This window comes from Haliotis cracherodii, unplaced genomic scaffold, assembly GCF_022045235.1.
Source record: "Haliotis cracherodii isolate W230 unplaced genomic scaffold, xgHalCrac1.p SCAF_6, whole genome shotgun sequence".
Classification (NCBI taxonomy): Eukaryota; Metazoa; Mollusca; class Gastropoda; order Lepetellida; family Haliotidae; genus Haliotis; species Haliotis cracherodii.
The window spans coordinates 49,066,352-49,092,125 of record NW_027266319.1 but is presented as its reverse complement, the minus strand read 5'-3'; the positions used below and the strand labels follow the sequence as shown (position 1 = coordinate 49,092,125).

Here is a 25,774-nt window from a genome sequence, read left to right as displayed (position 1 = left end):
GAAAAGAGGCCCTGACATGCCGTTTTCTGTTGATCACATATGCTGTAACATATTCGGAGCACTGGTGGCCTGGCCTCACGGGCCGAGTTGCGTCACTTGGGCTTGCTAGAAACCTTATATCCTTCCTGTCATGCAATGTCCTGGTCTGCCATGCTGTATGTCTTTTGTCCTGTCATACAGGCGACTAACGGGATCGGGTGGTCAGGCTCGCTGACTTGGTTGATGCATGTCACTATATCCCAATTGCCTGGATCGATGCTCTTGATATCAATCACGGGATTGCCTGGTCCAGACTCGATTATTTTCAGATTGCCATCATATAGTGTGGCGTTAAACAACAAACGAAAAGAAATGTGACAATGGGATTTATCATACAAAACTACTGAAAGCGACCCTCAAAAGACAACTGCCATTACAGTGTTTCCAGTATAGGTGTAAATATAGGTCTGATTGACCAGCTAATGCACCGTCACGCCTGATTGTTCTCTTGAATATCTTAGTCTGTCTACACATTAAATACTTCAATGTTATCAGAAGGAAACTGATAACATTGTCTCGCGGGATGTGTCGGGCCGACCGATAGTGGTTTGACCCCATCTGAAGGTCACGGGATGTAATAAAATAAGCAAACACGTTTGGTTTAATTTCATTCAAATCCATTTTCTGAAAACAATCAAATTTTGTGTAAAGCTACTATGAATGAATGAATGAATGAGTATGGTTTTACGCCGCCTTTTGCAATATTCCAGCAATATCACGGCGGGGAACACCAGAAATGGGCTTGACACATTGTGCCCATGTGGGGAATGGAACCCAGGCCTTCGGCGTGACGAGAGAACGCTTTAACCTATAGGCTACCCTAAAACCCTTGAGAATCGTATGTAAATGTTTTCTGTTCATCGATTGAGGCCAGAGTGACGTTTTTACCAGAAGGTAAGCACAAGAATCATCACTTTATATTATTATTGAAGAACTGAACAGATCTGTTCTACTATATTGTTATATGTCTATAATATGTCATCAGAACAATATGCCAGTCATGTAGACTGCTACATTGGGGATCGGATGGTTGAGATGTGACCTGCTGTGTGCCACGGTATTCGATGGCACTCACTCACTAACCGACCCGTGGAGATCGGGTTAGAATCGGTCTTCAGCACCCCATGCTTGTCGTAAGAGGCGATTAACGGGATCTGGTGATCAGGCTCGCTGGCTTGGTTGATGCATACTCGATTATGTACAGACCGCCGTCATGTCGCTGGCATATTGCTCAGTGCGGCGTTAAACAACAAACACTGTCTTCTGTGGAATATAAGTTATGCTCATGAATAAACTAATGTCAGTGAACTTCATGAAGTGTTTTACTGGAAGACAGGACAAGACAAATGTATCGGTATAAGGCCTTTGGTCCAAAATACACAGATTTAATATCGAACGCATTTACAAACATTTTCAGATTTGTTCTCTCTCTTTTTAAATTCATACTTAAAAGTTATATTTTTTAATTTCTAGCAATGCTATTTTTATAGACATAATACAGAAATAAACTAATGTTATAGATGGCTTCCTGGTGTTCTTTTCGAAAAAGAATCACTATAGTGTGCTGTATATGGTTCATGAATAAATGTACCAATACATTTTTTTCTAATTTCTCTTTGAATAGTGCAAACGAATAACACATGGTATTCATCTTCCATACAGGAATGACCCCTTGATTTGCAATATGGACAAAATCTTTCATTATATTCAATTCCAGTACACCAGTTTCAACTGCTTGGACTATGCATGTCATCGTATCCCAATTGCGTGGATCGATGCTCATGATGTCAGCCACCGGATTGTCAGGTCGAGAATCCATTATTTACGAATATTGCTGTGCGCGGCATTAAACAACAAACATTCGCTAACCACAGAATACTCGTTTACCTACACAAACAGGGTACATATGTTCACTGTAAGTTCTTCAAATAGGAATATTTAAAAGCAAGATTAAGTACTTTCATACTGTTTTCAATATAGCGACAGCCTATGTATTCGCGATCATTCCGCAGATAAGGTATATCACAGTAATGACAAAAATTGCAAATTTCGCTTTAACAGAAATATCCATTTTGCTCACGATAAATATCATCATTGAGCTTTGACCACGTCCATCGCACTCTGTACATCATACGATATCATAGCCTATAAATACAGTATACCGTACACTGTAGTTAATAGCTGTCGCCTATACACCGTACGTCGGACACTGAACATTTTACATTGCACACAATAGCGTACGCCATACTGCTGTATGTAGAAATATTACAAGTAAATGATTGAACAGTTTGCTGTTCTTCATAAAAAGAAAATGCTAAATTTAAATGCCAACTTTGATTCACCGGGGCCGTCAGTATGTCTACTTTGAATATACACTAGGAAACATCTCACAAAATTGACATCTTCCAGAAGCAAATACCAAACAAGAGTTTGCCACTTAAGTGGCCATATGCCCCACCCCTATTGCAGAATTTATAACATAATTAAATCTAGACAAACCCTAACCTTTTTTAACCGAGGTGGAACTTGTCATGGAAATTGTAAAAAAAAGAAGAGTTTGCCACTAACATGGCCAACTCTCCTGCCCAGCAAATGAAGTTTATATCATGTCAACAACAGTGAAATTTGATCACACAAACACATACATTTGAAAATATTCAAAATTTTGTAAGGAGTAAAAGGCAGCAGGGGAGCATCTACTCGATGTACATGCAAAACATCCTGAAGAAACAAAATATAATGCTGCAAAACACAAACCAAATGAAACCTTCTCCACAAACACATGATGGAAGTACAAACTGACAAAACCAGTTACTACATTTACCACTGAATTCATTAGGGTGGGAGAAAGAAAAAACATTGCAAGTCACATTTTGACTCGTAATAATATCTACATGGAATATTTGTTAAGAAACATAAATGGTATTAGTTTGTGATATGTGACTATGGTCATTACCAGTTCAAACCCAAGATGTTGCTTTGGACATAGTAGATTAAATGCAAAATATTAAGATTAAGAAAGTTCAGTTCATTACCACATTGATTAACATACAAAGAAATGATGATAGTCACTTCAATATACTACACCTATTCCGTCACACCCCACACAAGATGATGGTCAGTGTTTGGAACCGGAAAGACTCTAGTTGAGATGGGCTCATTACAGAAGATTAAGTCTAGTGTACCCCCAAGGGTGGGCGGGGGATAATAAACGACTCTCTCTAAAAGTGTTAGGTACCGTAAAGTCCTCGATGAAAATCTACTCTTTCAGCACTTTTCTTATCGTATGGGCAGCATTAGGATTTGGCAAGTCTAACAGTTTAATATCATTGCACAACATCGTTGTTTTATCTGGCTGGTATTCGAGACTGACATGGCCTATATTCGAGACTTGTCATATTCGACTTCTTTCACTTAGAGGCTAATGAGCGACATAACCGCTGATCCTTTGGCCCGTGACCAGCAGAAAAGTCAGATGGCTACCTATTTTTTAAAGTTAGTTTGAACAGTACGCACACATATGTGGATGGGGTGGGTAATTTATGTACCAATGCCCAACTCTTGCATGTTAATAACTATGCCAATGAAAATAGTGTATGTCTAATGTATTGTACGGACTTGTTGGCTTTCTCCAGAGTCTGGCCGGAGAGCGGAAGGTTGGTGGTTCTATCCCCGGCCGCGTCTTACAAAAAGACATTAAAAGATGGTACATGTACTCGTTACCTGCCTGGCGTTCGGCATTAAGGGGATTAAACCAGTACCGATAGGCTCGGCGTCAGTATACTGTGTCTGAGTAGGGTATTCATGTTAAACTACGACATGGTATCTCAATGGGTTAGCACTATAAATTCGGCGTAAGTCAGGACGAGTACAAGCAGGCAAGCACGCACTCACACACACGTGCATGCTATATTAGTGAAATAACCTTCAACGCGACGTTAAACCCCATTGCACCTTCACCACGGAAGGGTGAGTTCTTGTCAACATCAGCTGACCATTAACTATCCACACACATCTGCGTCTATTTTCATTCAAGAAAAGGGTATTTGAGCATGATTTTCAGTCTGTGGGGGAGTCTGCGGATTATTCCATCTTTGAGGTGATAATCTAGCAGCTCTGTCAGAGTGAGGGCTTCCTTCTGGTCCTTATATATGTAGAACTTGTTGCCGTTGTAACTTGACCTCTTCTTGATAAGGAAGGTCATGAACGAAGAGTTATACCTACGGACGGAAGAACGACGGTGAATGGGATAATAATAATCATTAATATCACAGCTTGATCATGACCTAAATAGAACAGGGAAGACTAGTGGTCGATCATGTGAGCGATAGGCTTTGTAAATTGAGCTATTTGTTGATATTTTGTAAAAAGAAATCTAAAACAAAACAGCGCCAAGTCTTATCGGTGCTTTCCGATTGAGCTGAACGCGTTATTGGGAACTGTTGTGAGTGAGTGAGTTGGGTTAAATGCCGCTTTTATCTGTAAACCATTTATATCACGGCGTGTGTGTGTGTGTGTGGGGGGGGGGGGGGGGGGGGGGGGGGGGAGGGTGTGTGTCTGGAGTTTCAATACTTCAAATGAAACAATAGTCATCAGTCATGACACATGCCCCGGTCATACCCTACTTCTGCCATCAGATACCTTCAGCTCAGTGCATGAGGATATATGGCTGTTCAGTATTTTTCAAAATCCCAAATCATCAAAAGGCACCAGTTCACCACAAGACTGATCTGTATAGCAAATTTCATCTCGAAATGACCGCCAAGAATATGACAGTCTGATGTCAACGAGTGAGTACGTTGGTTTCATTATTTCAGTTTTATCATGGCAGCTTAATGTGGGGGTAAATCCCTAATAACAGGTCGGAAGCGGCAACCACGTTTGTAACGCCTACGAGCACGGCTGTGTGTACAATCAGCGGCTTGTAGCACGGAAGGGAGGCAACTCTGTACAGTCTACTGTCACCGGATGTGAGAGAGAGAGAGAGAGAGTATAACTTACAACTACAAATACTTTATACATTCATCACGCTTTAATGTTGCATTCATCACGCTCATGTTGCGTCAATCCCGGTTCGCCCCAATTATGTTTCTAGGTTTGTCAGCACCGTGCTCGTGGGTTTCACCGAAGTGGTAAAAGTCTTAGACCTGCATCACTTCGTGATTTCCTCCCGAATTAAGCTGACACGCCGTGATATAACTTGAATATTGTTAAAAGTGGCGTTAAACCCAACTCACTCACTCATTCACCAATGTTGCGTCAGTTGAACTGAGTGAGTGAGAGAGTGTTTATGGTTTCACGCCGCTTTTAGCAATATTCCAACACTATGACGGCGGGTCTTCGGCGTAACAAGCGAACGCTTTTACCACAAGGCTACCCCACTGCCACTAGATGAACTGATTAAACCACCAATATATGCGAGTTTATATACAGTGAGAGGGTTGTTAGGAAGTAAAGGGACATACAATTTCATTTGTTTAATCAAAGCTAGAGACACGTGTGAAAATACGTCACTTACACAACACCGAGTGCTGGCCTCTGTTCCAAGTCACAGTACCATAACACATATGTACTGTCTTTACATCTTTCGATTCTGTTTTTCACCTGGGGAAACAAGAGCATGCAGTTACCTTGGCAACACACTCGACTCATGACACACATACATAGTTCATAAAATCTACAGTAGTACCTTCATTTACAATGCGCCATTCATTTCACCTGTGAATGCTAGTACCAAAGTCATTGAATCAGTGTGGACTACAATTTCATTCTCAGCTCCCTGGGGAGTATAAAAGCCAAGCGTTATCAGGCACTAGGGGAATGATACATATGGTCTCGAACATTGGAATCTATGAAATGTATCTATCTACAGTGCAGCGTTACCCACCTCGGCATCTGTGATGGTTGGTATGTAGCCCCATATCTTCTACAGTGTTACCCACCTCGGCATCTGTGACGGTTGGTATGTAGCCCAATATCTCCTACAGTGTTACCCACCTCGGCATCTGTGATGGTTGGTATGTAGCACCATATCTCCTACAGTGTTACCTACCTCGGCATCTGTGATGGTTGGTATGTAGTCCCAGTACTCTACAGTGTTATCCACGGAGGCATCTGTGATGGTTGGTATGGAGTCCCAGTACTCTACAGTGTTATCCACGGGGGCATCTGTGATGGTTGGTATGGAGCCCCAGTACTCTACAGTGTTATCCATGGAGGCATCTGTGATGGTTGGAATGGAGCCCCAGTACTCTACAGTGTTATCCACGGGGGCATCTGTGATGGTTGGTATGGAGCCCCAGTACTCTACAGTGTTATCCATGGAGGCATCTGTGATGGTTGGAATGGAGTCCCAGTACTCTACAGTGTTATCCACGGGGGCATCTGTGATGGTTGGAATGGAGTCCCAGTACTCTACAGTGTTATCCACAGCGGCATCTGTGATGGTTGGTATGGAGCCCCAGTACTCTACAGTGTTATGCACAGCGGCATCTGTGATGGTTGGAATGGAGTCCCAGTACTCTACAGTGTTATCCACAGCGGCATCTGTGATGGTTGGTATGGAGCCCCAGTACTCTACAGTGTTATGCACAGCGGCATCTGTGATGGTTGGAATGGAGTCCCAGTACTCTACAGTGTTACCCACCTCGGCATCTGTGATGGTTGGAATGGAGTCCCAGTACTCTACAGTGTTATGCACAGCGGCATCTGTGATGGTTGGAATGGAGTCCCAGTACTCTACAGTGTTATCCACAGCGGCATCTGTGATGGTTGGTATGGAGCCCCAGTACTCTACAGTGTTATGCACAGCGGCATCTGTGATGGTTGGAATGGAGTCCCAGTACTCTACAGTGTTATCCACAGCGGCATCTGTGATGGTTGGTATGGAGCCCCAGTACTCTACAGTGTTATGCACAGCGGCATCTGTGATGGTTGGAATGGAGTCCCAGTACTCTACAGTGTTACCCACCTCGGCATCTGTGATGGTTGGAATGGAGTCCCAGTACTCTACAGTGTTATGCACAGCGGCATCTGTGATGGTTGGAATGGAGTCCCAGTACTCTACAGTGTTACCCACCTCGGCATCTGTGATGGGTGTTATGTAGACCCATATCTCCTACAGTGTTATCCACAGCGGCATCTGTGATGGTTGGTATGTAGTCCCAGTACTCTACAGTGTTACCCACCTCGGCATCTGTGATGGGTGTTATGTAGCCCCATATCTCCTACAGTGTTATCCACAGCGGCATCTGTGATGGTTGGTATGGAGTCCCAGTACTCTACAGTGTTATCAACGGCGGCATCTGTGATGGTTGGTATGGAGACGCTGTACTCTACAGTGTTATCCACGGCGGCATCTGTGATGGTTGGTATGTAGACCCATATCTCCTACAGTGTTACCCACCTCGGCATCTGTGATGGCTGTTATGGAGTCCCAGTACTCTACAGTGTTACCCACCTCGGCATCTGTGATGGTTGGTATGTAGACCCATATCTTTTTCAGTGTTACCCACCTCGGCATCTGTGATGGTTGGTGTGAAGCCCTATATCTTTTTCAGTGTTACCCACCTCGGCATCTGTGATGGTTGGTATGTAGCCCCATACCTCCGACAGTGTTACCAATCTCGGGATCTGTGATGGTTGGTATGTAGCCCTATATCTCCTACAGTGTTACCCACCTCGGCATCTGTGATGGTTGGTATGTAGCCCTATATCTCCTACAGTGTTTCCTACCTCGGCATCTGTGATGGGTGTTATGTAGCCCCATATCTCCTACAGTGTTATCCACAGCGGCATCTGTGATGGTTGGTATGGAGTCCCAGTACTCTACAGTGTTATCAACGGCGGCATCTGTGATGGTTGGTATGGAGACGCTGTACTCTACAGTGTTATCCACGGCGGCATCTGTGATGGTTTTATTGGAGCCCCAGTACTCTACAGTGTTATCCATGGCGGCATCTGTGATGGTTGGTATGTAGACCCATATCTCCTACAGTGTTACCCACCTCGGCATCTGTGATGGCTGGTATGGAGTCCCAGTACTCTACAGTGTTACCCACCTCGGCATCTGTGATGGTTGGTATGTAGCCCTATATCTCCTACAGTGTTACCCACCTCGGCATCTGTGATGGTTGGTATGTAGCCCCATACCTCCTACAGTGTTACCCACCTCGGCATCTGTGATGGTTGGTATGTAGCCCTATATCTCCTACAGTGTTACCCACCTCGGGATCTGTGATGGTTGGTATGTAGCCCCATACCTCCTACAGTGTTACCCACCTCGAGATCTGTGATGGTTGGTATGTAGCCCTATATCTCCTACAGTGTTACCCACCTCGGGATCTGTGATGGTTGGTATGTAGCCCCATACCTCCTACAGTGTTACCCACCTCGGGATCTGTGCTGGTTGGTATGAAGCCCCATACCTCCTACAGTGTTACCCACCTCGGGATCTGTGATGGTTGGTATGTAGCCCTATATCTCCGACAGTGTTTCCTACCTCGGCATCTGTGATGGTTGGTATGTAGCCCCATATCTCCTACAGTTTTACCTACCTCGGCATCTGTGATGGTTGGTATGTAGCCGAGGAAGTTGGTCAACTCTGTGTCCACCTCCGCTCGTGTGAAGTGGCCTCCATTCGTTGTCTATGCAACAATAGACCCACTGTTTACAATGTATAGAAAACATCTACACCCTAAATATATGCTATTCTGTATCAGTATAATTACTGTGGCTCTTCTAGGACACATTTGCCCTGTGTCAAGTTGTGGAACTGTGTTCCTGATATTTATCACATATTTTACGATGCCTCTGTCACGCAGATAAACAGTGACTGTACCCGTGAAGATCCGGGTTAGAATAGGTCCTCAGCTTGCTGTAAGAGGCGACTAACGGGATCGGGTGGTCAGGTTCCCTGACTTGGTTGATGCAATGCCTTTCAGTTTAACCCACCTGCGCACCGTTTGTGGTTGGTGTGCGAGACTCTTTCTCCACCTCCGCTCGTATGATGTCGTCTCCACCTTTTGACATGCATTCAGTATAGGTTGCATCCCGTGTTGAACCAGACGCCGTCTATTTAACAGTAACATGATTATACGTGTACAAGCTGTCAGCGATGTATATTCACAAACATCCTTTTGGGCTATGTATAAAGATTGTTCTCAACACTTGGGACAGTCAGCGGTCGAAATATAAATAAGAATTAAAATTGGACCTTTCGAAAAAAATGGTTTCTGTAGTGAAAATAAGGTCCTTAGGATGAGAAAGAAAGAAAATTTCTGTAAGACAAAACGTTTCCATGGGAACTAAAAGACGCACTGCTTCGAGTACTGGTGACACTTTGAATGGTGTTCATCGTAGCTACATTTCATGCTTTTAGCGAACATTCACCGCTTATTTTGCCTACATGTACATCTGTTTTTCTGCATTAGACTGGCAAACAACTTGTGATTTAATTGTTTCGTAAATGTGATCAGGCTAGGCGGCAATACAGCTTTAGACTGGTTTTTCTCTCAATATTCCTGATTTAAGGGTCGGCGGATCAGTTAAAAAAGTAAAGAAAGACGCTTTAAGTATGTTTATGGGTGAACGGTTTGCTAACTCGTGCTTATTAGCCGTGCAATGGTCCATTGGTTGTGGGTTCGACTCACCGAGTATCATTCCTGTTATGATTCTGGGTCCGTCAGCTCCATGACAGTGCTCGTGGTAAACGTATAAGACCTGTGCCCTCATGGGCCGCCTGCACAAAGCCGTATTACGTCCACTGGGGGACTAGGCTTTGGCAGTCCCAGTAAGTGTTTTTAAGTCATTCAAAGCCCGCTTTGTGCATTTGTAAACTCAAAGTGTGCATATCGATCTAGCAGTTAGCTATTAGAGACAGGGACGGAGACGATGTGTCAGTTTAATACGAGTCACTACTTTCAAAATTTGGACTGAGACATCTTCCCGGGACAGGGGAGTTAACTGACAATAAAAGTCCAGTTTCATCCCTTGCCGAACTACGCTGGAATTATGTACTTATACTTTGTCTGGGCTAACGAGTCTATGCCTAGTCCAATCAAAATCGCGTAACGAATTCGACACCCGGTTCTTAAACTGACATGTAGATTTAGGCTGATTACAGGATTTGCAAAGCTTCTTTTTCTTTTCTTTTTATCAAGGTGCTCACGTGATGTGCTGCACTTCGCGAAGTAAACTTTTACAGTTACTTAACTCCCTTGCCTCGGGAAACTAGACGTAGACAGTAGACTAGTACTCAAGCTAGTGGTGAGAGTCCCTCGTTAGGACCATTGTGAAACATAAACGTTACACAGGCGTTACGTTACACAATGCACGTACAAGGATTTACAACTCGATTTAGAAATAAAGTTATTTTATTTAAACATATACACTCTTCAAAAAATGAAATGCACAGGTGGTATGTAGTTAATTGAACCTGACTACACGAAAATATCCTGTATATATATTTGATATATGTTATTGGAAAATGTTGGTGGCCTGATATTCGACAAACAGTGCGTCAAAACGCAGCCATTGTCGATTGGCAGTGTATTAAACGGCATTGTTTCCACACTTGTTCCAAAATGTCACGGAGGAAAACAGTAAAACAAAATGCACGTGCAAGTTATGGCATTTGTAACCCGTGGTAGTAACTTTAAAAAGGCAAGCATAAGCCAAGAACCTGTCATTCACTTGTCAAGATTTTTCAAGTTAGAAAATGCCGAGATTCAGCGCTGCCAATCGGAACATCGCCATAGGACGTATCCAAAGAACAGTCTTCTGTTGCACGCAATTCAACGTCCCCCACAGCACCATTTGCCGCCTTTGGGACCCATTAACACAGTTCAATTCCACTGCAGACCGTTCGACAACCGGCCGACCAAGAGTTACCACCCCTGCACACGATCGCTACATTCGACTGTTCCACCTACGCCATCGCAATGCCACAGCTACGGAGACTGCAGGACGCATCCCTGGTTTGAGGAGGATATTAGACTAGACTGTCAGGAACCATCTTCGCGAGACTGGAATCCGACCCAGAAGACAAATTTTCGTCCCTCTTTTGCAACAGATCCATCGGCAGTGACGCTTGCGTTGGTACCATACCTTAGAGCCTTGGAATTTAAGAAACTGGAAACGAGTGTAGTTTAGCTATGAACCAGGATTTCTTCTTCACCGGCGACATGGAAGACAACGTCGTCGAAACATCACCTTCTTCCAATCATTGACCGCCAGAGGGAGCTGTTTCAACAGGACAACGCCCCACCGCACACAGCTCGTGTCAGGGAAGACTTAGTCTACCTTCATAATTTCAGCATCAACGCCTTGCCCTGGCCGTCGAGGTCTCCAGATCTCAACCCAATCGAGCACCTCTGTGATGAACTCGATCGACGTGTACGTCAACGTCAGAACAAGCCCCAGACACTCCCACAACTGGCCAACGCGTTACAAACAGAGTGGCGCAAAATTCCGCAGGACAGAATTTATACACTTTTCCAGTCACTACCGAGCAGATGCAGAGACGTGATTGCTGCCCGGAGCGGTCACACGAGATACTGAGTTCAGCGCACCCTTGTGGCTTTACGTTACATGACAATGAACAGTTTTCAATGCCTTTGTACAACGACAACATGTGAGTATCGAGCTCCAAAATTTCATTGTATCTATGATATTGATTTAAATATATTGACTTTTTTAGGTTCAATAAATGTACTTGAAATCTACCTGTGCGTTTCTTTGTTTTAAGAGTGTACATTTACAAAATAAAAAATAATTAAATCTAAATAATGCCCAGATAATGCTTAATTTCAGTCTAGAACTGATGCAATGTAGATTTGGCAAATCATTCTTGAGTTGGACATTGAGGCAGACTATTCGTATACAGAGTCCCTGGGTTAACATTTTCATAACTTTCTTTCAAGATTTAAGACATGTCGTTACGTCCATTTCAGTACACGATGCTACATTATACATCTTGAAAGAACCTTCACATTCATTTATGCAGGTTCACGAGCATCTTCCCGAGGCATGGGAGTTAACTGACTATAAAAGTCTGGTTTGCACCCTTGCCAAAGGAGGCTGATATTATGGATTAACATTTTGGCTGGACTAACGAGTCTATGAATAGTCCAATGAAAATCGCGCACCGAAATCGAAATCCGGTTAGTAAACTGTCGTGCAGATTTCGGTCGATTACATAATTTTCAAAACATGTGCACCACCAACTCAATGTCAACAGATATTTTCCAAACCTTTTCACGTTTTTAATCAAGGTGCTCACCTGATGCACTTCGCGAGGTAAGACCCGTTTTATCGATCAGATCTTCTTGGCCGGGGGCCGCCATTTTGTTTGAAACAAATGCAAGTGAAACGAGAGTTGGAATCTGTTTGGTCCAAAGGAGAGGGTTACAAGGGACATAACTCGTAATAACAGCTGGTGGCGCTACGATCGAGCCCAGAAATTCCAGCCTTGTTCGGCAAGGATGGAAATTGGACTTTTACAGTCAGTGAACTCCCTTGCCTATCGAAGATGGTACACGAGCGATAACGTCAACTATTCAAATATGCACCCAGATATGACTTTTGCTCATTTAGTGACCGATGATTTGATATGCAGGGGTCGGGAAGAGAAGATACCTGCCACAAAGGTGAAATTGTTCTTAAAAAACACCAGACTCATAGTTTTAAATATAAAAACCCATCTGGTTGTGTAGCTGTAGCTGATAAAATGTCTATCTCGATACCAAATCCAGAGAGAGAGAGAGGGGGTTGGATTTGGTATTGAGACACACACACACACACACACACACAGGTGTGTGTGTGTGAGAGAGAGAGAGAGAGTGTGTGTATGTGTGTGACTTCCTGGATGGGAGGAGGGGTCATACCTACACCTTCAATCTTACTCCACTTATTTAATTATTACTATATTTTCTGCCTGAGAGTTAGAACTTTTACTGTGCTTCAGATACATATATATATATATACCACCGCCACCACCACGCCCTCGATATCAACTGGTCGGTCAATATGTGCCAAGCGCCGGTTCTGTCTTTAACCTTAAAGTATAGAGAGGTACCTACCCTTAACAAGTCTCCTCTGTTGAGATTGGAATACGTCGATGGCTGGCGAGACGGAACACTAGACTGTGGCATAGGTTGTATCCCGTCGCCAATGTGAGGTGACGTCAGGTCATACCCCTGAGGCCTAGACCCCTTCGCACTACGACTCCTGCTACTGACGTCCTCCTGGCGTCTTTTGTTATAACTGCAAATGTTGTCTTCCTCACATTCCTTTGAGGTGTTTCTTGGCTGTAACGAGGTGTCAACGTTCCCTGATGGCCGGTTCATGGACCCGGCATTAACACTCTTAGAAACAAATGTCTGAGCCTCTTCTTTGTAATATCCGGATGAAGGTTGTGGACCACCTAGGCTTGAACTTTGAGATGGAAAAGCCGACTTAACACCACTATGTTGTGTAGTCTCGTCATCACGTGACCTGCCATGTGACGTACCGGAAGATGGACGTACCAACGAGGGTCCGGCTCTCCTCAATGGTTGGCCTACGTTTTGGGTATTGGTGTCCCTGGCAACGGGTGTCTTGGTGTTTGTGGTGATCTCCCTTGAACTGGTTGCTGGTCGAACCATTGAGGCACTGCCCCTACTTGGAATGACTGTATACCCGTCACTGACACGTTGTGTCACAGCAGAAGGATTCGGACGTGGCGGGATACTACGTGATGACCTAACTCCGCCCCGTGTCGTACCAATTGATTCTTGGTGACGTCCCGATGCAGTAACGCTGGTGGACGATATGCTGCAGTAGTAGTGGTCGCTTGGCGATAGAGAAATTTGATCTGCAGCTTTCCTGTCCTGAATTGTGCTGTAAAAATAGCAATGAAGGGTCCTTCACATACATAGATTTGTACACTCTCTACTTCCAACAATTCAATATCTGTGCAATCCTAATTCGCATTTGTGTTTTATGTAACTTACATACACATTGTGTCTGCAGAAAAAAATGCAAAATGAATATAGCTAATGATTGTCTTTGGTGTATATTGTAAAATCATATCAACTTATTTTAATGGATGTGGGAGGAGTGGTGAATTGTTTCATAAAACATAATATAACATAAATGTAACCTTGAAGCAGTGGAAAATTGTCTTTGAAAAGCCTAAAAAGCAGTTTATTATTCTGTTTCTCCATTCTAACCTTGGTCGTGTTCTGCCTTGACTTACTCCATGTCGGTCTTCAGAACTTCCCTGGAAGGAAGAAAATACACAAAAAAGCACCTTTGTATTCGCATCCATTATTAATGAATGATGCTATTCACGTCCAAGAAACGCAAATACGTAAATAAACTGACGTCCAAAAGAAACTTTACCAACTGAAAATATAAATTTCAGACAAAGAATTTTTTTTTTCGATGAAGTCTATCTAAAACACATAACCTTAATACAACAATAGTGTATGCAGAAAATGTTAATCGTCTGTTACATGTTTGCGAGATAACACGCGAAAAAGTGAAAAACAGGTGCACCACGGACAACTGCAAATGCACGTGCGGGTAGGGGGAAACGATTGCAACGGCAAGTCAGACATCCACAGTGATAAAAAACACAAAAGAAATGCCACGACTCAGAGTCGAACAACGTGAACGAGCCTTGGGTTAGTACAGATGGGAGCCACCCAACTTTGGGGGGCTCTGACGTCATTCTCGGTCGCGGTATGATTGTCATTTTCAGTGTTGATTATGTTGATATATTGATCTTCTCAATACACTTTACTTCATGCATGTATGTTTTGTACTTTTGAGCAAGAGTGATTTCAAATTCTGGTAAAGTTTCTTTTGGACGTCAGTTTATATCTGTGTCATCAGTACATGTACGCGAGTGTATCAGTTCTGTTATTTCACAGGACACGAGACTTGCTTACAGGCTAGGGTGAGAAGTACTACCCAACCCGATGTCTGATTGTGTGGGATGAGGAATCATACCTACTCAAATGATATGCTGGGTGGGTGGTGGTGTCATACCTACCCACATGAGTTTATGAGTGGGAGGAGGGGTCACATTTACCCAGATGACCTGCTGGGTGTGTGTGTGTGTGTGTGTGGGGGGGGGGGGGGGGGGGGTGTCACACCTACTAAAATGACTGCCTTGGTGGGAGGAGGGGTCACATTTACCCAGATGACCTGCTGGGTGGGAGGAGGGGTCACACCTACCCTAATTACTGTCTGGGTGGGAGGAGGGGTCACACCTACCCTAATTACTTCCTGGGTGAGACGAGGGGTCACACCTACCCTAATGACTTCCTGGGTGGGAGGAGGGGTCACACCTACCCTAATGACTTCCTGGGTGCGAGGAGGGGTCACACCTACCCTAATGACTTTCTGGGTGAGAGGAGGGGTCACACCTACCTTAATAACTGCCTGGGTGGGAGGAGGGGTCACAACTACCCTAATGACTTCCTGGGTGAGAGGAGGGGTCACACCTACCTTAATTATTGCCTGGGTGGGAGGAGGGGTCACAACCTACCCAAATGACTTCCTGGGTGGGAGGAGGGGTCACACCTACCTTAATAACTGCCTGGGTGGGAGGAGGGGTCACAACTACCTTAATTATTGCCTGGGTGGGAGGAGGGGTCACAACCTACCCAAATGACTTCCTGGGTGGGAGGAGGGGTCACACCTAACTTAATAACTGCCTGGGTGGGAGGAGGGGTCACACCTACCTTAATTATTGCCTGGGTGGGAGGAGGGGTCAGAACCTACCCAAATGACTGCCAGGGTGGGAGGAGCGGTCACACCTACCCAAATGACTGCCTGGGTGGGAGGAGGGGTCACACCTACCCAAATGACTGCCTGGGTGGGAGGAGGGGTCACACCTACCCTAATGACTTCCTGGGTGGGAGGAGGGGTCACACCTACCCTTAATTCTTCCTGGGTGGGAGGAGGGGTCACATCTGCCCTAATGACTGCCTTTGTGGGAGGAGGGGTCAAAACCTACACCTAATTACTTCCTGGGTGGGAGGAGGGGTCACACCTACCCTAAGTTCTTCTTGGGTGGGAGGAGGGGTTACACCTGCCCTAATTACTTCCTGGGTGGGAGGAGGGGTCACACCTACCCTAATGACGTCCTGGGTGGGAGGAGGGGTCACACCTACCCTAATGACTGCCTGGGTGGGAGGAGGGGTCACACCTACCCACATGACGTCCTGGGTGGGGTAAGGGAGGGATCTGGCATCATCATAAGGTTCTTCATTTTCGTAGTAGGGCAAATACCTACCCAAATGACTTCCTGGGTGGGAGGAGGGGTCACACCTACCTTAATAACTGCCTGGGTGGGAGGAGGGGTCACAACTACCTTAATTATTGCCTGGGTGGGAGGAGGGGTCACAACCTACCCAAATGACTTCCTGGGTGGGAGGAGGGGTCACACCTAACTTAATAACTGCCTGGGTGGGAGGAGGGGTCACACCTACCTTAATTATTGCCTGGGTGGGAGGAGGGGTCAGAACCTACCCAAATGACTGCCAGGGTGGGAGGAGCGGTCACACCTACCCAAATGACTGCCTGGGTGGGAGGAGGGGTCACACCTACCCAAATGACTGCCTGGGTGGGAGGAGGGGTCACACCTACCCTAATGACTTCCTGGGTGGGAGGAGGGGTCACATCTACCCTTAATTCTTCCTGGGTGGGAGGAGGGGTCACATCTGCCCTAATGACTGCCTTTGTGGGAGGAGGGGTCAAAACCTACACCTAATTACTTCCTGGGTGGGAGGAGGGGTCACACCTACCCTAAGTTCTTCTTGGGTGGGAGGAGGGGTTACACCTGCCCTAATTACTTCCTGGGTGGGAGGAGGGGTCACACCTACCCTAATGACGTCCTGGGTGGGAGGAGGGGTCACACCTACCCTAATGACTGCCTGGGTGGGAGGAGGGGTCACACCTACCCACATGACGTCCTGGGTGGGGTAAGGGAGGGATCTGGCATCATCATAAGGTTCTTCATTTTCGTAGTAGGGCAAATATAAAGGTTCGCAGTCATCGTAATCAGATGCGTCACGCACTGTCGAGCGTGTGTTTGTGAATGGTGCTTGACTCTGTCTTGGGAGTCCGTCTGTTTCGTCCACTGCATTCACGTACTGGGCCCTTTTAACGTCGTCGTCATCGTTATCAGTCGTACAATCCCCGGAGACGCTATTTATGTAGGCTGTAACATAAAAATACAACATTTTTTCCGAGTTTAAGGTTTGAATATGATTAAGGTTTAACGACCTTTTGTGTATGTATATTTAGAGAACAGCCCGTGCTCTACGAGGAATTATATCCCGAGTGAAATAATTTTGGCAAGCTCGAAGTCTTCAAAATTATTGAATGTTATTCTCTAAATACACACGTGTAGTCCGAAATTATTTACTCTCTTGTAAATAATAATAATAATTATTATTATTATTATTAAGATAATAATACTAAATGTCTATTTACTAATAATTAGGTAAGGCCTTCATTTTTCATAACCTTATTTACTGATTCTTTCTCAAAAACAAAGGGGCGGTGGTCGAAGTAGAAATTTTTAAAATCTTTCAGAGTGATTACTACAACCTTGAGTTATTAAGGTAAAATTTGATATGAAACAGCTATCAAGATTTGTGAAATTTAGGGTCGGTGATCCCTTAACCCAGGTCATAAAATACAGACGCCTACCAGGGACTGCGATGTAAAGACCTTTTATTTTGCAATAAGTGACCGCAATGACAAAAGAACAAATATTTTGCTGCGGGAAGATACCTTCTTTTTGTCTGCAGAAGTCAGCAAAATCGGCCAATCCAACGGAAGAATCAGCCAACGCTTTGAGAAGATGTTTGAACCAGTCCGTCTTCTTGACGAGTTGATGAAACAGATAATCACAAGCTACCCATCTTCCCTCACTGACAAGCTTCGCCCTCATTTCATCCTGAGGAAGATTAAAGAAAATGGTAAATTTCTAAATTCCTCAAATTCAGGTAATACGGTAATTCAAATACACACTGATTTATTGAATGGGCCCAGAGTCTAAAAAAGTACGACGGATAATGTATCCTTGTTGACGGCTCCAGGTAAATCGGTGGAGAAGAAATGACATATTTGTACGTGTCGCAAGTCAATGTGGTCAAAGGACGATGCTTACCCCACTAGCTGGGATCATTCATATAAAGTTCCTGGCCTACATAGGCCTTGTGGTTTCAGAGAAGATTTTGGAAATGTGTTTGAATAACGTGTGTACGTTACAATACGCCAACTGGGATGCCGCCCCACTTACCTCATGTCTCTCTGTGAGCCTCACTTTGTGAGACAGCGCATCATTCAACAAGAGTGGTTCGACCCGCTTTTTGAACTCGCGAGCTATAGCACTCTTGAGACGTTCATTAAAACTGAATCTTTCCGTGTCGCTCTCAAAACAAGCCATTGTGCACTCGGGACTCGTATCTGCAATAGTTACAAGCAATATCTGCCGCATGCCAAAGCCATATGAGTCAGCGTCCTCGTTGTTCTGTTGTATAATAGAGAAGAGATGTTAAGTCAGCATCGGGAAAAACATTATCGCTTTTAAAGACGAGTATCACCTTTTACATGGTAGTCAGTTTTATAGCGGACTCCGAAAATGAACTATTAATGAAATTCCAACCAGTTACCTGCTACGGGCCAATGAAAAAGATCAAAGCAATGTCAGGTTAACAGTGAATGTAGTGAACATAGTGAACATAATGTACTACAATAAGGCATATTACATACATATGTATAGCATACATGCCATTATGATACGCCAGTTTCGGCCGAAAGTCTTAAACATACTGAAATACATTTGCCTGCCTCTAATCATCGCAGCTTACCTAGATAGTCATATGTTTCCAAATTCATCAACTTGATAAAGCGAATCTCTTTATATAAATTGGGGGCGGTCGGGTAGCCTAGTGGTTAAAGTGTTCGCCGAAGACCCGTGTTCGATTCCCGACATGAGTACAATGTGTGAAGCTCATACCTGGTGTCCCCCGTCGTGATATTGCTTGAATATTGCTAAAAGAGGCGTAAAATCATACTCACTCACTCAGATTATATAAATTGGTTTACAGATCCGCCGACTTTGCAAATGGCAAATATAGCAATATTTCTTATTACGGCGGAGTGAAACATCTGCATCTGCCCCAAATGAAAATGAAAATCCAAGCAGATGGAGTTTATAGGTGATCTAAATCTAGATTAAGACCCACATCGGTTTCCGCAAGCGACAGTTTAATCATCAACTTAAAACATCGCTATTCACTTTGATTAGTGCTAATACGATCTGACCCGTTTATCTGGACACAATGGACATTAAATGTTTGTGTTTTTGTTTGTTTGTTTGTTTGTTGTTTAACGCTGCACTCATCAATATTCCATCTATATGTCTGTAAATAAACGAGTCTGGACCAGACAATCCAGTGACTGACAGCATGCGCATCAATCCACGCATTTGTGATACAATGACATGCCTCAACCAAGCGGGGGGCCTGACCACCCGGTCCCGTTAGTCGCCTCTTACAACACGCATTGGTTTCTGAAAACACGGGAGGAGTCATAATTTAAGGAGAAGGGGGAGCAATAGAAAGAGGAGTCATGACAATAGAGGAAGGAGTCATGGCAATAGTGAGAGGAGTCATGACAATGGTGAAAGGAGTCATGACAATAGTGGAAGGAGTCATGACGATATGGAAGAGGTCATATCAATAGAGAAAGGAGTCATGGCAATAGAGGAAGGAGTCATGGCAATAGAGGAAGGAGTCATGGCGATAGTTAGTGGACTCATGACAATTGAGGAAGGGGTCATGGCAATAGTGAGATAGCCATGGCAACGGTTAGTGGAGTCATAGCAATAGTGAGAGGAGTCATGACAATAGAGGAAGGAATCATGGCAATAGTGAGAGGAGTCATGACAACAGAGTAAGGACTCATGGCATTAGAGAGCTGAGTCATGGCAATAGTGAGAGGAGTCGTGGAAATGGTAAGAGGAGACATGGCAATAGAAGGAGTAGTCATGACAATAGACGGAAGTCATCAGTAGAGGGAGGAGTCATAAGAATAGAGGGATGAGTCATGACAATATACAGAAGAATCATAACAATAGTGAGATAAGTCATTGCAATAGACAGAGGAATCATAGTGGTAGAGGGAGGTGCCATAACAACAGAAGGGGGAGTCATGACAATAGTGTGAGGGGTCATGGCAAAAGAGTAGGGAGTCATGGCATAAGGGAGATGAGTCATGGCAACAGTGAGCGGAGTCGTGGAAATAGTAAGAGGCGACATGACAATAGGTGAGGTGAGGTAAAATCGGGTTTAACGTCGCGTCCAAGATTATTGCACTTACATAGCGACGTGCGTGCGTGCGTGCGTCTGTGTGGCTGCTTGTACCAGTCCGGACTGATGCCGATTTATAGTGCTAGCTCACTGAGACACCATGCCGCAGTTTAACGTGGATACCCCACTCAGACACAGTATACTGACTCCGAGCCGACCAGTTCTTGTCTTAGCCCCTTAATGCCGAGCGCCAGACAGGGTAACAACAAGTACCATCTTTTTAACGTCTTTTGGTCATGGCAATTGAGGGAGGAGTCGTGACAATAGACGGATGAGTCATAGCAGTAGAGGGGGAGTCATAGCAATAGGGGGAGTCATGACAATAGACGGAAGTTATCAGTAGATGGAGGAGTCATAACAATAGAGGGAGGAGTCTTGACAGAAGATGGAGGAGTCACAGCAGTAGAGGGGGAGTCATAGCAATAGGGGGAGTCATGACAATAGACGGAAGTTATCAGTAGATGGAGGAGTCATAACAATAGAGGGAGGAGTCTTGACGGTAGATGGAGGAGTCACAGCAGTAGAGGGAGGAGTCTTAACAATTGACGGAAGTGTCATAACAATAGTGAGAGCAGTCATAGCAATAGACGGATGAGTCATAGCAGTAGAGGGGGGTGTCATAACAACAGAAGGAGGAGTCATGACAATAGTGTGAGGGGTCATAACAATAGACGGAGGAGTCACATACCGCAATAGAAGACCTTGTCGTGGCTTAGAGAGAGGAGTCATAACGCTAGAATGTATATGACATTAGAGGGAGGAATCATAACGCTAGAATGTATATGACATTAGAGGGAGGAGTCATAACGCTAGAATGTATATGACATTAGAGAGAGGAGTCATAACGCTAGAATGTATATGACAATAGAGGGAGGAGTCATAACGCTAGAATGTATATGACATTAGAGAGAGGAGTCATAACACTAGGATGTATATGACATTAGAGAGAGGAGTCATAACACTAGGATGTATATGACATTAGAGGGAGGAGTCATAACACTAGGATGTATATGACATTAGAGGGAGGAGTCATAACGCTAGAATGTATATGACATTAGAGAGAGGAGTCATAACGCTAGAATGTATATGACATTAGAGGGAGGAGTCATAACGCTAGAATGTATATGACATTAGAGAGAGGAGTCATAACACTAGGATGTAAATGACATTAGAGGGAGGAGTCATAACGCTAGAATGTATATGACATTAGAGAGAGGAGTCATAACGCTAGAATGTATATGACATTAGAGGGAGGAGTCATAACGCTAGAATGTATATGACATTAGAGAGAGGAGTCATAACACTAGAATGTAAATGACATTAGAGGGAGGAGTCATAACACTAGAATGTAAATGACATTAGAGAGAGGAGTCATAACGCTAGAATGTATATGACAATAGAGGGAGGAGTCATAACACTAGGATGTATATGACATTAGAGAGAGGAGTCATAACACTAGGATGTATATGACATTAGAGGGAGGAGTCATAACACTAGGATGTATATGACATTAGAGGGAGGAGTCATAACACTAGGATGTATATGACATTAGAGAGAGGAGTCATAACATTAGAATGTAAATGACATTAGAGGGAGGAGTCATAACAACAAGTAGGAGTCAGCAACAAGGAAATGAAGATCACGGAAGTAGAAGTGGATTCACAGAAGTGAATCACAGAAGTAGATCATAGAAGTGAATCCCAGGAGTGGAGTACATAAGTGGAATCACAAAAGTGGATCACAGAAGTGGAGCACAGAAGAGAATCACAAAAGTGGATCACAGAAGTGAACCCCAGGAGTGGAGCACAGAAGTGAATCACAGAAGTTGATCACAGAAGTGGAATCACAAAAGTGGATTACAGAAGGGGGTCACATAGGTGGATCATTGAAGGCGATCACAGAAGTGGAATCAGAAGTGAATAACAGAAGTGGACCATAGAAGTGGAATCACAAAAGTGGATCACAGAAGTGGATCATAGAAGTGAATCATAGAAGTGGATCCCAGAAGTGGATCATAGAAATGGATCACAGAAGTGGATCACAGAAATGGATCATAAAAGTGAATCACAGAAGTGGATCACAGAAGAGGATCATAGAAGTGGATTACAGAAGTGGAATCAGAAAGTAATCACAGAAGTGGATCACAGAAGTGGACCATAGAAGTGGTTCAGAGAAGTGGAATCACAAAAGTGGAATACAGAAGTGGATCACAGAAGTGGATCATGGAAGTGGATCACAGAAGTGGATCACAGAAGTGGATCACAGAAGTGAATCATAGAAGTGGATTACAGAAGTGGATCACAGAAGTGGATCACAGAAGTGGATCACAGAAGCGGATCACAGCAGCGGATCATAAAAGTGGAATCACAAAAGTGGATCACGGAAGTGGGTGACAAGTGGAATCAAAAAAGTGTATTACAGAAGTGGATCATAGACATGGATCACTGAAGTGGATCACAGAAAGGAATTACAGAAGTGGATCATGGAAGGCGCCACTCGAATAGTGGAATCAAAGTAAGAGTGTGTGAGGTACAACCACTAACATTACCAATTTTGACACGCACACTTACACACCATTAATCAGTTGAAACGTTTGTAAAATATCTCAGTTAGCCATGATTTGTCTTAGAATTGCGCTCCAGTTGGAACTTCAGTTAGAGACGAGATGTTATTCCAGGTAGTTGGTGTCTTGTTTTCATTAACTTGGAATCCAAACTATCAACATTTACACGTGTATCAGGTTATCCCTTAAACTTTCCCGTTGTACATTTCTGTCCACTCAACTATTGTTCGGACTTGTTATTGTTGGTAATAAAAGATTTTCATATACACCATACACTTCAAACGAAATTACGTAAGGTACACTTTGAGGTCACAGACATGTAAAATCATAACTGGCACGGGTACAATGACGCGTGTTATACAATATACGATAAAACAACTCGCTATTTATGTACGTGTCGTCAAGTTACACTCACCACTGGGTGTTGGGCTTGTATTCAACCAGTACATTAATATCCCACATTGTGAAATTATTCAGTCAGTTATAACAGTTGGCTGTCATGACGTAGATCGTTGAAGTCCACAAGTTACTCTATGAATGAAGACGCCGGTTATTGATTGACCACGGCAATCAGGAAGTTAAATGGGGAGATTCCCTCGTCAAAGGGAGATAATTCGGGTAGACTGCGAGCTCGAAGAATGTGCATAATGTATATCTAAGTGAGTTCGAATCTGATTGCTGAACTTTTTTATTCAATTTGAGTTGAATGTGATCCTGTATTTTAATGAACCATCAAGCACGGAATACATCTTCTCGGAAGTAAACGTTTATAATGATTACTTAATATAAGTAAAAGAAAAAAGGATACTATTTGTTTCACGTAATAGAGGCACCATTATCAAAACCTAATATTGTTTTGGTTAATTCAATACTTAATACACAGACTGACAATTTGCCAGTTGCTCAAGTCTGTGTACAAGATATCTTGAGCACACGTCTGTAATGTACTGCGGTTTATAAGTACGCAGTATGCAAATACTAGTGCTCAACATTAAGAAGGGACTTGTTGTTATTAATTCACATAGTAATTGAATGCATATGTCGCCCAAGTTTGTTACCATTTGGAATATTGTAATGTAAACAACATTTTGTCTTTTCCCCTTTAACAAAATATCTGCTTAATTTTGTTTTGTGCTCTGCTTATCCTTAGTCCTTAATAAATGGCAAAAAGAACACACGGACGTTGAAAAACCTAGTTGTAAATAAAAGCGACAAAGCCCTTACCATATTCATCCTGTTCAAATGTAATCTGCTAAAAGCAGAATCGGTTTACGATTCCAGCCTATGAGTATGTGTTTATGAATCGTGACTATCAAATGATGATGATACCAGAGTGTTGGCGAAAAGGTGAGCGTATCGAGCGTTGTGAAATGTAGACACCAAAGGCTGGCACAGGTTCGGTATTGCTCGACATAAATGGAAAGTTAACTATTGGAAAGTTGAAGTGATCCCTGTTGTCATACAATCTTGTGGAGAGTTTATTGTCAATCTGAATCTTTATGCATATATATGAATATAAAACAGATAAGGCGTTTTCATTGGCCTCTTTAATTCCTAAACTGACGGCCAAAAGACACTTTACCACAATAAAAAATTGCAAAAATATAAAAACGCGAGTTCGAACTAAATTTATGCAGAAAGTGGTACACGTCAACACACGTTGACGGCACGTTGCTGCCGAAATTACTCGTGTAAAAAGGGTAAATAAATTATACTGATGGCATATCAGACACTCAAACTGATAAAAAAAACATACTAAAGAAATGCCACGACTGACACCCGATCAACGCGAGCGGCCCCTTTGGTATGATACAGATGGAAGCCATCCATGCCAACATTAAGTGGTTGCTCCCGTGTTGCTGTTACTAACGTGATGCAACGTTACAGCCAGACATGGCAGACATGAGACAGGCCAAGAATAGGCAGACCCAAGATAACTACGCCAAATGAAGACCGGGACTTGCGTACTTTTCATCTCCGGAATCGCTTCCTGACAGTGACGTCACCAGCGAAGAATGCCTCAGGGCATAAGGTTAGTCGATAGACAGTGGCTAGGCGACACAGGGGTCAAGGAATTACAGAGGACAGTTATAGACAGCTCAACATCGTCATCAGAGATTGAGGTGGGCCTGGACTGTACGTCCTTGGCAGCGACGTGACTGGCAAAGGTTCGTTTTCACTGATGAAAGTCGGTTCTGTTTTTTCTGAAGGAAGACAGCGTGTTTACCACCGAAGGGGAGAACGGAAGGCGGCATGTTTAATGCCGTATGGTGGAGGGGCTGTTACGGTGTTGGGAGGAAATCTGTGGGCAGGAGAGAACACCACTGGTCATCGTTAACGGAAACCTGACAGTTTAGCGTCACATGGATAATACTCTTCGTCCGATTGTCATAACATTTCTACAACAGCTGCCAAGTGGTGTCCTTTGTCCGCATGACAACGCCAGACTCCATACAGGCCGACCCCATGCAGCCCGAATCGTCAACGTGTTGCCATGACCTGCACGCTCCCCAGACATGTCCCCCATAGAACATCTCTGGGGTGTCATGGATCGTCGTGTTCGACAGCGAACACATTCTCCAACAAGAACTGATCCATCCCCTCTAAGGAGAATGGCGACGTATACCCTGTGACGTCATCAGACGACTGACTGCGAGTTTTTGCCTGTCTTAAAGCAGGGGTTGGTCATACACGCTATTAATGGGACGTGTCAAAACTTGTTTCTGCTACCCCACATCAGTTTCGCCAACTGTATTGCCAGTATCAGATGCTGTATGGCTGTCATTTAAATGTTAAT

General features: G+C 43.9%; 1 protein-coding gene across 1 annotated transcript; it reads right to left on the bottom strand.

Annotated features, from left to right (window-relative positions):
* Positions 1-1,264: 1,264 nt before the first annotated feature.
* On the bottom strand, positions 1,265-23,559 carry LOC139445903 (uncharacterized). Its single transcript, XM_071227158.1, has 10 exons — positions 23,393-23,559; positions 18,341-18,571; positions 17,830-17,995; positions 16,992-17,251; positions 14,250-14,299; positions 13,119-13,917; positions 8,992-9,111; positions 8,595-8,684; positions 5,558-5,643; positions 1,265-4,259 (listed from the first exon to the last, which is right to left on the bottom strand). The coding sequence occupies exons 2-10, from the start codon at positions 18,536-18,538 to the stop codon at positions 4,067-4,069; spliced, it is 1,962 nt and encodes a 653-aa protein (XP_071083259.1). The 5' UTR covers positions 18,539-18,571; positions 23,393-23,559; the 3' UTR covers positions 1,265-4,066.
* Positions 23,560-25,774: the final 2,215 nt, after the last annotated feature.

Bases quoted from the DNA above. Each gene is read 5' to 3' on its own strand.
- LOC139445903 (XM_071227158.1), bottom strand. From the start codon at position 18,538: ATGCGGCAGATATTGCTTGTAACTATTGCAGATACGAGTCCCGAGTGC. The intron at 13,918-14,249 runs GTTAGAATGGAG...CTATTTTTACAG, and splicing joins CAAGGCAGAACACGACCAAG to CACAATTCAGGACAGGAAAG. The intron at 9,112-13,118 runs GTAGGTACCTCT...ACTGTTAAATAG, and splicing joins ACAGAGGAGACTTGTTAAGG to ACGGCGTCTGGTTCAACACG.